The sequence below is a fragment of the Hippocampus zosterae genome, chromosome 5 (assembly GCF_025434085.1).
Source record: "Hippocampus zosterae strain Florida chromosome 5, ASM2543408v3, whole genome shotgun sequence".
In the NCBI taxonomy this organism is placed as follows: Eukaryota; Metazoa; Chordata; class Actinopteri; order Syngnathiformes; family Syngnathidae; genus Hippocampus; species Hippocampus zosterae.
In genome coordinates, this window is record NC_067455.1 from 3,790,616 (window position 1) to 3,805,266 (window position 14,651).

A 14,651-nucleotide genomic window follows, 5' to 3' on the forward strand; every position below is an offset into this window, starting at 1 on the left:
GGTGCTATCACCCAGCAGTAATCTGTGTAGCCCCAATTAAACTACTCCAGTATTTTATTTGCCATATTAAAATACATTTAGAAGTGATATATTCTCATCCTCCATATGTGTCAAGCTGCCGTTTAGTCCCAGTAGAGGAAAATAATAATAATCCCGGAGCCATTCCTGCTCAATTGACAAACCAGAAAGATTGTAGCTGACCTCCACCTTTCCTAACCGGCAGGAGCCCGCGGGTGACGTGTTCGAGTCGCAGCCTCTGGGCTAGAGTTCAACTTGACGGGACACGTCGAGACACGTAGTCAGTGCATCGCGGCCTTAATGACAAACATTTCAGGAGCAGGCCGACCGGCGCAGCCCAAGTTGGCATGAAGTATTTCACAAGTGCGATGCCAGCAACATCGCACTGTTTGCTCAAACTGCGATCTGATGACGTAACGCAACAATTGCCCTTCCCAACAAAAACAAAACCTTGCTGATTTACTGCTCCTCCTCATCGTCGTCCTGTTTCAATCAACGCAGTACGGACTAACAAACTCTCGCGGGGGAGGGGTGGGGGGGTTGACAACAACACAGGTTTATCTCCTCCAACGTGCACTTTGACTCCCGGAGCGACAAATCAACACATCGTCGCCGCTATATAAACGGACGAGGCCGGCCGAGGAACCAACCTGATTTTCCTCATCACACTTCCGGAGGGGAATACAGTGAGTATTCTGACATTTATTTGAGTAAATCGTGTATGGGTGTCAGGGGGAGGGGGCAGCGAATCCGGTTGCTTGAGCGCAAAGGGAACACAAGGTGGACAATGTCGCACCCTAGTGGACGGGAGTGTTAAATGTTGACTGTGTTGTTTGCAGCTCCATCATCATGAACAAGCTGTTGGTTGTCACTGTGCTGTTTGCGCTCCTTGCTGTCAGTAAGTGGACACTCTTTAGCCATAATATGAAGGGGGGGGGGGGGGGGGGGGGGGGAATTCAACTCTATTTGCTCCAGATGGATGCTAAACTTGACATCTGACGGTGCAACAAGTTCCCTAAAAGGATTAGAATGGGAAAACAGGAAGGAGGAAGGCCCCCCCCCCAGGCAACTTTTCAAGGCAATGTTTTGTGAATGTCATTTATAATCATCACACTAATAAAAACAATGCCGACCATGTCAACCCGCAAAATCCCAGAGGAAAGGAAGTGTTAATTATTTTGGGGATAAAGCCATAAAGTTAAGATGGAAAAAAAAAGTTGACAAAAACGTTTTCATGTTATAAGGAGAACGGTACAATATTTTTTTTATCCCCCAAGGGGGGAAAAAAGCTACAATCTTTATGTAAAAAGTCAGAACCAGAATTTTTTTTCCAAGATGAAGTTGGAAAATGACATTCAATTCAAAGTTTAACAAGGCAAGAAAGTCAATCTAAAAAAATAAAACTTTATGCTCTTGATATATGCCTTTTAATCTGGAAGCATTTTTTATTCTCAAACATAAGACTTTATTCTCTCCTTTTCTTCTTAAAAAAGAAAAAAAACGGAGGACTTTATTGCTGTCATAACCAACCAGGCCTTACCTTTCTGTCACATTTAGCAGAGCTTTTACTTGCCCCAAAGACCAAAGCAGGGATTTTGGACTTTAGAATGTATTTTAACCCCCCCCCCCTCCCCCTCCCAAAAAAGACATTGTGGAGACAACTTGTTCTTTTGAACAACGTATCGCAAAAGAAAAAAAGCAGAAAAAGCGAAACAATCAATAAAAACTGAACTGACACTGTGAATGATATTTCGCGCGAATGACACTTCATGGGCTCCACTGCACACTTGATGCATTGAGAACAGCCCCCGCCCCCCTCCCACGATATGAAATCTCTCCAAAGCCCTTGTGTCCTTGCCTCACTCAGGCGCCGAAGGCTTCCGAATGCCGAGGCAGGCCAAGGATGAGGAGTGGGGCCCGCTCACCACGTTCTGCAACACAATCAAGTCTTACTACAACGGGGCGGTCGACACCGTGACCGACTACGTGGAGACCGTCAAGGGCCTGAAGCTGGAGGAGAAAGTCAAGTAAGACGTCGCGATGGGCTCCGAATGCTCCGACGGGGAGGGGGGGGAAGGAACTCACGAAACATAATTGTCTCTGCAGGAATTTTTACACGGAAACCACCACCATTTTGAGCACCTACAACAGCATCGCACAGGACCAGCTCTATCATCTGTTTACGGGTCAGCAGTAGGACGCCAAGAAATGGCCCGACCCAAAACCACAACAGCAACTGCTGGAATGGAAACGGACTAAAATGGCTTTCAAGAAAGTAGACAGCCGGGACAACAGCAGCAACAATAAATATTCCGTAGCGTGGCTTGAAACGAGATAACCGAGTGAACCTTCACCCCATTGTGACCCCGCCACGCAAAACCAACTTCATTTGACATATCTGGAAATATTAAAAGTATTTATACAAAAAAAAAAGGAAAATGTCACGTTTGATGGTTTATTCTGACGTGTGAGAACCAAATGGCGCAGGTGGAAAGTTACGATTGAAGTGTTATCCTAACTTGAATCAACCAAACCTCACATTTTTACATTACAAAAAAAAATTATAATGCCATGAGAAATTAAGTGTTTAATCTGCAAAACGCCAGCTGTTTTGAAAAGTGCTAAAAGCAGAGAATGAAACTGTCTGACTGATCAGTGGGCATCCTACTTTTCACACAAGAGGGCGTCATGGACGGAAAATCATAATTTTCACATTTTTGGAGTCGATTATATCTCAAAATAGACCCGGCTCTACATTTAAAAGCAGCCAAATCTCATATCCACATTCAGAACCCCGCAAATGACCCCCCCCCCCCCCCCCCGGGCTGTAGTTTGGACACTCAAACGTACAACTGACTCGGATTTTATTAACATTGTGCTAATCAGTGAAGCCCCACCGATTGTGATCGATCACCCACAGGCTCGGACTTTGCTGCTCGATAACGGCTTGTGCGCAGTGAAGCGTCAACTCGCGCTTCCTATAAAACTGCACGTGACAGACCAAACCAGTAACTGAACCATAATGGACATTTGTGCACGTTCGGCACTTTTGATTTGAAATCATGTCCCCGTTTTTGTACGACAAAAGGACGAAAATACATTTAAAAAATCCAAGTCTTCAATCTAGAAAATAATTGACAAATGAATCGATTGTCAAAATAATCGTTAGTAAGCGGCTCTAAAAATTAAATGTTAAATTTAAATTAAATGTGTAAATCTATACGATCGGGATGGAATCGACATCAGCCGGTGTCACTCATGGATGATCGGTCACAAAATGGGCAGCATTAAACTCTGATCGGACGACCGTTACTGCTTATCGTCACTAGGGGGCACTACATGCTAATGGCTCTGATAGGCCGTGACATGGACCGTATGAAGCGCAGCATTAAGTTGTAGTTTTGCTGTTCATTTCTTTCATTGGCAACTCAGAATTCACCAGGATTTGCCATGTGCAGTTTCAAATCGGATTGGGGGGGCTGGGGGGGGGGCAATGTTTCCAGGCGGGCTCGCTGCGGGTTTATGACACAGCAGGACTTTGGTTGGCGTGAATCGACTTCCGGTGTCGATTGACGTAGATAAATGTTCTCTTGTGCATCCACGTACATGTTGTTCCTCCCGAGTGTCCTATTTTAGTTGGCAATCAATCAATTGTGTTGGCCTGTAAAACCTGACCAAAGCAAACCAACAAAGAAGGTCTGAGCAGCGTTGGGAGGAGCAAATATTTTGCCCTTGAAAGGCCGACCTGAGTTATTGTGCCATCACGGATCCTTTATAAAAAGAACGCGTTGGGTAATGGTCAAATATTAACTTTATCAACGTAATCGGGGCACACTTATTTCCTCAATGTGTTCTTATGTTAACCAAAGCTCTGTTTGGTGATGCCGGTTATTTGTGTTAATTGTGGGCAAAGTTCTTTTCAATCCAGCTCGCCAAGCATGAACAATATCAGCAGTTCTGTAATATTTGGAGCATTTTGGGGGCCTTTTTTTATTTAACATCTTTTGTTATTTTTATTCATTTATCCCGTCAATTCATTTATTGAAAATTAAAAAAAAAACATGACTACAGTGAACAATTAAGACCATTTTTTAAAAATCTATTCGTGATTCAATTTGAACCCGGCCATTTCATTGTTAAAATAAAATAATTTTACAAACCCGTTCCAAATTTTTGTATGAATTGGCCCCTTAATGTGTTGCCCCCACCCCGAGCACAAAAGTGTGCTCACCTTGCGTTGGAATGATGCCGCAATGGCAAAAATGAACCAATTTGATGACTCTTGGATGTGCTGATGAATGTTCCTTTGTTCTTCGAGAAAGAGGAGAACATGACGGGAAACAAGGTGTGACCGTCCTAGTTCACTACGCCCTTTACAAAGGTCAAGTCCGTCTGGGAAGTTATGGAGGGGGCGTAAGTAAAAAAAAAAAAAAAGATCCTCTCGCTCTTTATATAAGGGGCCAAGTTGCGTGGCGTGACAAAGAGAACTCGTCAAACAACCACAACATGGAGCGTCTCCTCCTGCTTCTCGTTTTGGGCCTCACAGGTAAACGATTGCCGACGCCTCGTTGACCTTTGATGATGAGACCGTAGAAATGACTATTCAACAGGAGCGTCCTTGCTGGAGGACAACAAGCTGTGCCCGCCTCACTCCAGACCCTGGCAGGTGTCCCTCCAAAGCCGAAGGACGAGATGCAGCGGCGCCCTCGTAGACAAATGGTGGCTGGTGACGTCCGCCGCCTGCGCGCCCATGTAAGCCAGGCCAAAACGATGACGCCAAATCATCAACCTCGATCCGTGCAACTTTTTAAAGGATGCTCCTGAAAATTAGAGGCAGCGCTAACTGTCGTATCTGTGACGATGATAGTGCCTGTGTGTGCAGGACGGATTTGAAAGAACACAAGTGGCCGCCGTCTCTCCTCCCAATATCCTGGCCACCTATCGCGGGATTAGAATTCGTTCCAACTCGTGGTGGGAGGCTACATGAAATTCGCTAACTTTAGCGTAGACGCGCAATTGTGTAACTTTGCAGGCACACTTTGAGGTTCTTTTAGTCGGGGTGAAATGATCCCGAATTTCGAAAATTCCATCTTTTATGTACGACTTCCCTCCAGGCTCATGTTAATGCACGGATTCCGTAGAAACATCCATGGGGAAAATTATTCATTCATTCATCTTCCGAGCCGCTTGATCCTCACTAGGGTCGTGGGGGGTGCTGGAGCCTATCCCAGCCGTCTTCGGGCAGTAGGCGGGGGACACCCTGAATCGGTCGCCAGCCAATCGCAGGGCACACAGAAACGAACAACCATTCGCACTCACACTCACACCTAGGGACAATTTAGAGTGTTCAATCAGTCTGCCTCGCATGTTTTTGGAATGTGGGAGGAAACCGGAGCACCCGGAGAAAACCCACGCAGGGCCGGGGAGAACATGCAAACTCCACACAGGGAGGCCGGAGCTGGAATCGAACCCGGTACCTCTGCACTGTGAAGCCGACGTGCTAACCACTGGACTACCGGGCCGCCTCCTCACTAGGGTTGCGGGGGGTGCTGGAGCCTATCCCAGCCGTCTTCGGGCAGTAGGCGGGGGACACCCTGAATCAGTTGCCAGCCAATCGCAAGGCACACAGAAACGAACAACCATTCGCACTCACACTCACACCTAGGGACAATTTAGAGCGTCCAATCAGCCTCCCACGCATGTTTTTGGAATGTGGGAGGAAACCGGAGCACCCGGAGAAAACCCACGCAGGCCCGGAGAGAACATGCAAACTCCACCACACAGGGAGGCCGGAGCTGGAATCGAACCTGGAACCTCTGCACTGTGAAGCCGACGTGCTAACCACTGGACTACCGGGCCGCCCTGGGGAAAATTAATGACCGGAAAATTCTGCGATGTAGCGAATAGGATGCAACGTAAACTACAATAAAATGATGATTCGATTCAGTTACGCGGCGTAAAGTAAAACGCAATATTGCCATGGACGACTTCACGTCCGTTTTCACAGGGGGCTAAACGTAGCTGGCGAACGGATAGAAGTCAAACGGCCGCAAATGTCCCTTTTCAACTTTTCCAGAGGGACCGCTATCAACGCATCGTTGGGGGAACACGACGTGACGGCGGAGGAGGGCACCGAGCAGCACATTCCTGTGGCGGAAGTCATCCGCCACAGCCCGTACCGGTCGCCCCTCCACAGCCTGGCCATGGTGCGCCTCGCCCAGCCGGCCCGCCTGACCCAACAAGTGCAGCCCATCGGCCTGCCGGGCCGCTGCCCTCGGCCTGGAGAGAGCTGCAGCGTCAGCGGCTGGGGCTCCACCGTCCCCAACCAATGTAAGCGCACGCTTGAGCTTTTGGTATTTTTGCGGAGGGTTGCCTCGGGCTCGCTGTTTGCAAACGTCTCGGCTCGCCCGTTTCGGGTTTGGTCACGTGATGCTCTCAATGCTATTGCGTAATTTTTGTCCTACGAATGCAATTTTAATCAGGACGATCTAATCTTAATTAATTAATTCATTCATTCATCATCTGAACCGCTTGATCCTCACTAGGGTCGCGGGGGGTGCTGGAGCCTATCCCAACTGTCTTCGGGCAGTAGGTGGGGGACACCCTGAATCGGTTGCCAGCCAATCGCAGGGCACACAGAAACAAACAACCATTCGCACTCACACTCACACCTAGGGACAATTTAGAGTGTTCAATCAGCCTGCCATGCATGTTTTTGGAATGTGGGAGGAAACCGGAGCACCCGGAGAAAACCCATGCAGACCCGGGGAGAACATGCAAACTCCACACGGGGAGGCCGGAGCTGGAATCGAACCTGGTACCTCTGCACTGTGAAGCCGACGTGCTAACCACTGGACTACCGGGCCGCCCCTAATCTTAATTAATCTTGATCTTATTCATTCATTCATTCATTCATCTTCCGTACCGCTTGATCCTCACTAGGGTCGCGGGGGGTGCTGGAGCCCATCCCAGCCGTCTCCGGGCAGTAGGCGGGGGACACCCTGAATCGGTTGCCAGCCAATCGCAGGGCACACAGAAACGAACAACCATTTGCACTCACACTCACACCTAGGGACAATTTAGAGCGTTCAATCAGCCTGGCATGCATATTTTTGGAATGTGGGAGGAAACCGGAGCACCCGGAGAAAACCCACGCAGGCCCGGGGAGAACATGCAAACTCCACACAGGGAGGCCGGAGCTGGAATCGAACCCGGTACCTCTGCACTGTGAAGCCGACATGCTAACCACTGGCCTACCGGGCCGCCCCTAATCTTAATTAATCTTAATCTTAATTAATCGTAATTTAATCTAGACGAGCGGGAGCACATTATAGCGCAAAAAACTGTTTTTTTTTGGACTCGAGTTCCCCTTTAAGGCATTTGCAGGGGGAAAAATCTCGCTGTAAAAGAAGCTTCGGGTATCACAAGCCCCAAGGCCAACCTCAAGGAAACGTTTCTTCTTGAATATATGCTTCAGATTGAAGGAGGAACAAAACAGAGACACTGACTCGTTGCCGTTTTTTGGAAACAGACGAGGATCCGAAGCGACTGAAGTGTTTGACGGTGGCTGTTGTGGAAGATCAAAGTTGCATCAACACTTTCCCCGACTTCATCTTCTGGAGCTTGGGGATGGTGTGCGCTGGCGGAGCCGACGCCACCGGCTGCTTGGTGAGCCCAAATGACCTTTGCCCTTGTTTACTTGGCCGCTTTTGCTTTTACTCCACTTTACAGTAAACCAATATTCTTCTTCTTCTTCTTCTTTTTCCTGCAACTTTATCCCGTGCCACCCGCGCAGTATGACAAAGGCGCAGTGCTGGTGTGCGACGGACAGCTGCAGGGCGTGCAGTGGTTCAGTCACGGCTGTCAGAACGCCGAGCACCCCAGCGTCTACACCAAGCTGTGCAAGTACAACGAGTGGATGCGCAGAGTGATGGACAGCCACACGCCGACGACCACCACCGCACGGGCCACGACCTTCAAGAGGCCTTGAGGGGGCAATGGGGGGTAGTCACAAAATGCAGGGAAAACACAAAACTTACTTCTCGGTCACTTCAGCAGCTGCCTTGTGGCTCATGTGAGCAATCAATCATTCATGAACAATTTTAAGACCCAGACTATACCTGAAGCTGTAATTCTTGATCTTGAGAAACAAGTAGGGCTTCCAATTCACACCAGCAGATGGCGGCAGCGCACTTCATAACATCTGGACACTAATTCGAGTTAAGTTTCCTTGCTAGGTGAGTTATTCAGCGATTCGATTATTTTATTTTTTATTTTTTGGGGGGGGAAGAATTTTTTTTGTCATTTGCAAATGATGAGTTGGTCTCCGTTTCAAGAGTCGCCTTGTGGCTCATGTGAACAATACCTTTTCGATTGACTAAATCCAGGAGCCCCCCCCCCCCCCCCCCCCCCAAGTCTGCAAAAATAAATGAAAAAACAAATAAAAACATAACCAACCGACTATTTACAGATACACTAATTCACAGTTTGGAGTCAAATAAATACGCTTTTTTGGAGGGGGGGTGGGGGGGGGGCAAGAAGGCTAGGTGATTAGACCCCTTCTATATTCATCTCGACACCGTCCCTCAGTTTATTGTGCCATGAACGACTAGCCTTCCTTAATGTCTTCCAATTTTAATCCTGCAGTCTCGCATCTGGTTTTGTTTGAAATAAACCATAATACACATGTGCCTTTGCTTGAGAGGTGGCCTTTTTTTTTGGGGGGGGGGGGTTATTGAACACACTCGATTTTATCAACAGCATACCCGAAATAGGCCTGAACAAATGAATGCAAAGTCATCCAAAACTTTAAGAAACAGTCAAGAAGTATGTCAATTGCAAAGGACACACCGTACTCGTCACGGATCACATCCCGTTTTCACGAGGGAGGAGAGAAAAAAAATAGTGCGCTGCGTGACTACAAGGCGCCGCTAGGCAAGTTTTTCAATTCTCTCAAAACAGGCGCGCCCGACGCTCCTGCTGCTTGCAAGCAGGTGACGCCGCACTTCCCATTCTTCACGATCTTTAGTGCACGGAAGCGCTGTGAGTGAGGTCGGAGCCGTGCGTGATGACAGAAATACATCGGTGCCATCGAGACATGGATATCGGATGGCGATCTCGAGTACAAAGGCGCACGCGCACCAAGAGCGCGTGGCAGCTGTGTCCATAATCCGCCAAGACTGTGGAAGGAAGGAGGCCACTGGGCCATCTGTTGTCAGCAGGGCTCCCTTTTGCCTGCTCTTCCTCCACGGCTGGGGGTCGGGAAGGGGGGGGTGGGGGGGTTTGGGGGGGCAAAACCAAGTTGTTGGTTGTAGATGCCACTTCAGGAAGACTGCTGTGATGTTAATTGATGTGTTGTCACAAGCGCCGCCTGGGTTTGATTGCTTTCTAGGGCACGCTCGATCCTTCTGATTGGCACTAATTGAATGGATTGTAATGGCGGCCGCTGTTGGTTTTGTGGTGTGGACGTGCGTTGGGTGATTTTTCCTTACTCGGGGAAAAACAGTTCAAACCGGTTTGAGAGTAACAGTCGCAAATGCGTACGGACTTCATGATTGTGACATGAAATGAAGCTTTCGCCGATCGGCGGGCTCACACTTTTGCTAGATGTAAAGTTGAGGAGCAACTGGTTTGTAAAACAGGACCCCCCCCCAAAAAAAATCATTCACCACAAAAACATGACAAAGAGAAGCAAAATGGCTCTAAACGACGACCAAAATGTTGATTATTTGCGAATTGATTCATTGATGCCACTCCAATTACCACAACTAACTTGATTGCGAAGGGAAATGCTTGACGATTGGCCGACGACCGGTCCAGGAACCCCCACCCCCCCACCCCAAAGTCAACTGCGTAGGCTGTCGCTCGCTGACCATAATAGCGATAGAAAATTAAAGGTCGTATGAGAACAATTTGGAAGTCAACCAACGCCAGAGAATGGACTGTGCTCCACTTTGAAATCTCTACCGCATGTGACGGGGATTTACGTCATTGGTGCCCGGGGGCCAGATGTGGCCCACCACATCATTTTTAGTGGCCCGGTGAAAGCAAATCAAAGATGACAACTTCCACAACACTTAAAAATCTAGACCAAAAGTTAAAATTTTCATATGTAATAAATCAGGGCGGCCCGGTAGTCCAGTGGTTAGCACGTGGGCTTCACAGTGCAGAGGTTCCGGGTTCGATTCCAGCTCCGGCCTCCCTGTGTGGAGTTTGCATGTTCTCTCCGGGCCTGCGTGGGTTTTCTCCGGGTGCTCCGGTTTCCTCCCACATTCCAAAAAAATGCGTGGCAGGCTGATTGAACACTCTAAATTGTCCCTAGGTGTGAGTGTGAGCTTGGATGTTTGTTCGTTTCTGTGTGCCCTGCGATTGGCTGGCAACCGATTCAGGGTGTCCCCCGCCTACTGCCCGGAGACGGCTGGGATGGGCTCCAGCACCCCCCGCGACCCTAGTGAGGATCAGGCGGTACGGAAGATGAATGAATATGTAATAAATCAGTGACATATCGAAAAAGCATTTTCTTGTTGCTGCTTAAACAATAATTGACTAAAACGTTATTCTTGACTTTATATAGTTTCAGTCATAAAGGCCCTTCTAGGGAAATGGTAATTATAAATGTGGCTCAAAAATGAGTTCGACACCCCCGATTTACGTCATGAACACGTCGCCGGCACCAAATCTCGCTCTCAGTCAGAAGCATGGCGCGCAAAGCCAACGAGAGGCCCGAACGAGTTTTTGTTTTCCTCCCACAGTCATCCATCCTGGCAGGATTTATGCTTTGGCTCCCCCTCCTTGCTCCGTTATCTCCAAATAAGGAAATGATTTATTTGGGGTAGGATAAAGGGTACCTTTGTAGTGCGAAGGAGTTGGCACTTTAATTCCCTCGATTTGGCGTGTCAGATGATGACCCTCTCGAGCTCCCACTCACACTTGAACGGAGCGCCGGAATCACAAGTCGCAAAGATAAGACGGCCTTGGTGGCCTGGAGGATTTGGGAGGCCCGATAGAATTCGGGAGACAAGTCCGAACTCCCACTCAATGCAATCTTTCTTTCTGTCGCTCAGACTTGGACTCGCATTATCGAAGAAAAAAAAAAAAAAAAAGATGTATTTGTTTCGTTGTTACATGACGTCAATTTTGATCTTTAAGATAAGATAAGATAAGATATCCTTTATTCGTCCCACACTGGGGAAATTTACAGCCTCCAGCAGCAAGAATGTATGTAGAAAGAAGAAAGGAGAAAGAGAAAATAAATAAAATTAAAAATTAAAAATTTATTAATAATAATAAATTAATTAAGAATAAATGAATAAATAAATAAATAAAATGTATTCATTAAAAAATAAAAAAAAGGTCCACATTGTGAGTTTAATAATAAAAATAAAAGTGCACTTGCAAAGATTTTCCTCATCTGTTCTCGCTCCAGCTGTAGCATTCATATTTGTCACATAAACCGATTAATGGCGGCCGTTCAGCGTTTCATCCCCTAAGGTGGAAAGTTTTCTTTCTGGGACTTGACGGGCTTTCATCACCGACTTGCACATCACGCCGGCGTTCGCCCGCGACACCTGAAATAGCGAACGCGCAATCAAAACGCCATTCATCAACGGCAGCGCTTTCCATCAACGGCTGACGGCTCGTTCGCCTTCGCGAGCGCACGTTATGCCATCGCCGGGCTAACGGCTTTGCGAGATCAACCGGGGCCACGCCAATCACGCCGAGTCTCTCCAACGTCGTTCCGCCGAGACCGCCGGCTCATCAGGATGAGATAATTTGCCTGAAGGGCTTTTACGACACTCTGCGTAATAACTACAAAAGGCGCGCCGAGAGGCCCCAGAGTCCGGGGGAAGGATAATACGCAAGCTTATGGGGTAATGAGTACAGAGGTGACAGGTGCATCCTTAGAGGAGATTGTTTTCAATTTCAAATTAGGAGGCGGGGGGGGGGGGGGGGGGGGGACACGGGAGAGCAAGGAAAGACTGGATGGATGTTCTGCGCTCATGTTCGAGCGACACAACTGGCAGCGTGTTGTGTTGAAATCAATCATCTTCCAACACCGCTGGTGTATCGTAACCCCCCCCCCCCAACCGATGCTCATTACAATATATTATTATTAGAATCACGGCTTCCATTGACGATGTCACTCAACACGCAGTTGCTCGCGTTTTAGCCGAGTCTCACATTTTGATTCGCTGACTTCCATGTCCTTCAACACGCTCGGCCCGCCTTTTAGAAGCACGCACACTTAACATCACAGATACGACGGGGTTGATGTGAGGATGCGATCCCAAGTGGACAAAGATGTGTGTTATTATTATTATGATTTTTTTGTTCTTTTATATTATAAATATAATATATAAATATTATATATACATATATAGGGCGGCCCGGTAGTCCAGTGGTTAGCACGTCGGCTTCACAGTGCAGAGGTACCGGGTTCGATTCCAGCTCCGGCCTCCCTGTGTGGAGTTTGCATGTTCTCCCCGGGCCTGCGTGGGTTTTCTCCGGGTGCTCCGGTTTCCTCCCAGATTCCAAAAACATGCGTGGCAGGCTGATTGGACACTCTAAATTGTCCCTAGGTGTGAGTGTGAGTGCGAATGGTTGTTCGTTTCTGTGTGCCCTGCGATTGGCTGGCAACCGATTCAGGGTGTCCCCCGCCTACTGCCCGAAGACAGCTGGGATAGGCTCCAGCACCCCCCGCGACCCTAGTGAGGATCAAGCGGCTCGGAAGATGAATGAATGAATGATATATATATATTTTTTTTGTTTATTTTTTTGTGGCTATGGTGGTCCCCACAAAAAAATGCTTAAGTATTTTCCAAATGATCAGCCTTGCATATTTTTTTTTTTTTTTAAATCGCTGAAAACAACAACAAAAATAGCATTCGATTCAGGAAATGAACGTGAAGGTCAACTCATTCAAAATAGATGAAATAAAGAAATTAAAACGGCTTCCAAGGACAGGGTGGAGAGGCTTTTTGACTACGGCAAGTCCAGGGATGCTTGCTTGGTAGGACATCAAAAACCTGGCCGGGCTCCGCTCCAGCTCCTTTATTCTCTATGGTTAGTCAGTTATTGATAATTCTGAAACCACGAGGGCTTCTCACCCCAAACCAAACGTGAGATTTGAAAAGGAGATCAGAAGTCCTCACGGCTTCCTGAAGTAAGGCGCAAGTGACGTTCCGGCCGGGTGACAAATCGAACGCTTTTATCATGGCGACGTCTATAAATAGACAAAGACAAAGTGCAGTCTGGCCCGTGGGAAAGTGCATGTTCTAAATCAAACGTCGGCTTTGCAGGAGATTAAACAGATTGTTGTTTGATTCCCGACTTCTTTTTTTTTTTTTTTTTTTGAAGACAAGCATGTCACACGGCAGCTCGTTTGCCATCGGTGCTTAAATTCTTAACTCAGAAAGACCTCAAATGGATTAAGAATGCGCCGAGCCAATCGATATCATGCTGCGAGTGGTGCAATTGATCATGATTGTCAGTTTGTGAAGCGTGAGTACAAGCTGTCCGTCTCGAGATGTTATCCCACTTTTCCTCTTGCGGGTCCCAACGAATGACTGAACAGCAGATTAAAAAAAAAAAAAAAAAACTTACCTCTGCCAAGGCCAGCACGAAACAATCAAATGAGGGTCAGCCAGCTCTAACGGTCCAAAGATGCCCGTTTCCAGCTTGTATACTGTGCCAGTCCAGTCCTGTAGGGAGTGATGATGCTCATTACAAATCATTTACCGGGAGCCAAACTAATTTAAGAGTTGCTCATCAAATAATAGTTGCCACATTGCTCAATAAACCTCATAAATACTGCTGAGCATGAAACTGGGTAGAACAAAAAAATACTAATTTGTGGCTGAGCATATGGTCATTTATTGGGTACATCAGGTCTCCTGCAAAAGGATTGCGCTCCTGTATGTATAATGCACCATTCAAGTAGACACTGGGTTCCAAATTTAAAGTCAACACAACATGAGATGGTTGTTTGAATCTCATGTTTTGGCTCACGTGGAAATAATACAATCTCAAGTATCGAGCAGTTACACACGCACTTTGAAGGAGGTGGGTGAGGGGACAAACACACACACGCACCACAATTATCTAGGAATGTTAGCCCCTCGAACCCCAATGGCTCGCCCCGCCCCCGGGGCACTGTAAATCACAGTGGAGGTCAAGATGAGTGAACTGGAAACTTTTTATGACTCTGAAAGGATTTCAATGAGGCCTAAGGTCATAGTCTTGGCCAACACATACGTACCATAAAGCATGTATGTGTGCGGACATCTTGGAGTCGTGCTTAAGACCACACTATTCAAGACAAGACCAAGACTTTTGGGAGTCAAAAAAGATACAAGACTAAGATCGACACAACCACACAACAAGGCAAAGATCCTTAAAAAATAATTTAGTTTAACAATCATGACAAGTTAAAGAGCATTCTCACTTCAAGCTCGTTCCTACCGACTGCTGTCAGGCTGATGAATAAAAAATAACAATAATAATAATAATAATAATTAAATGATCTGAAGGAAAATTGTAAATAGTACTGCGATTTATCCATTTGTGTTCATATTGTATTTAATTGAAAGATGTTTAGTGTTTTTTTTTTCTCTTTCTCCTTTCTACATACATTC

The 14,651-nt window shown here is 47.1% G+C and overlaps 2 protein-coding genes across 2 annotated transcripts; both read left to right on the top strand.

The window, feature by feature from the left end:
- The first annotated feature begins 489 nt into the window (after positions 1-489).
- On the top strand, positions 490-2,284 carry apoc2 (apolipoprotein C-II). The gene is made up of 4 exons (XM_052065387.1): positions 490-704; positions 858-916; positions 1,886-2,045; positions 2,125-2,284. The coding sequence occupies exons 2-4, from the start codon at positions 868-870 to the stop codon at positions 2,213-2,215; spliced, it is 300 nt and encodes a 99-aa protein (XP_051921347.1). The 5' UTR covers positions 490-704; positions 858-867; the 3' UTR covers positions 2,216-2,284.
- A 2,111-nt stretch (positions 2,285-4,395) lies between these two features.
- LOC127600587 (trypsinogen-like protein 3) lies at positions 4,396-8,708 on the top strand. The gene is made up of 5 exons (XM_052065270.1): positions 4,396-4,564; positions 4,629-4,770; positions 6,095-6,348; positions 7,550-7,686; positions 7,814-8,708. The coding sequence occupies exons 1-5, from the start codon at positions 4,525-4,527 to the stop codon at positions 8,006-8,008; spliced, it is 768 nt and encodes a 255-aa protein (XP_051921230.1). The 5' UTR covers positions 4,396-4,524; the 3' UTR covers positions 8,009-8,708.
- The last annotated feature ends 5,943 nt before the right edge of the window (positions 8,709-14,651 follow it).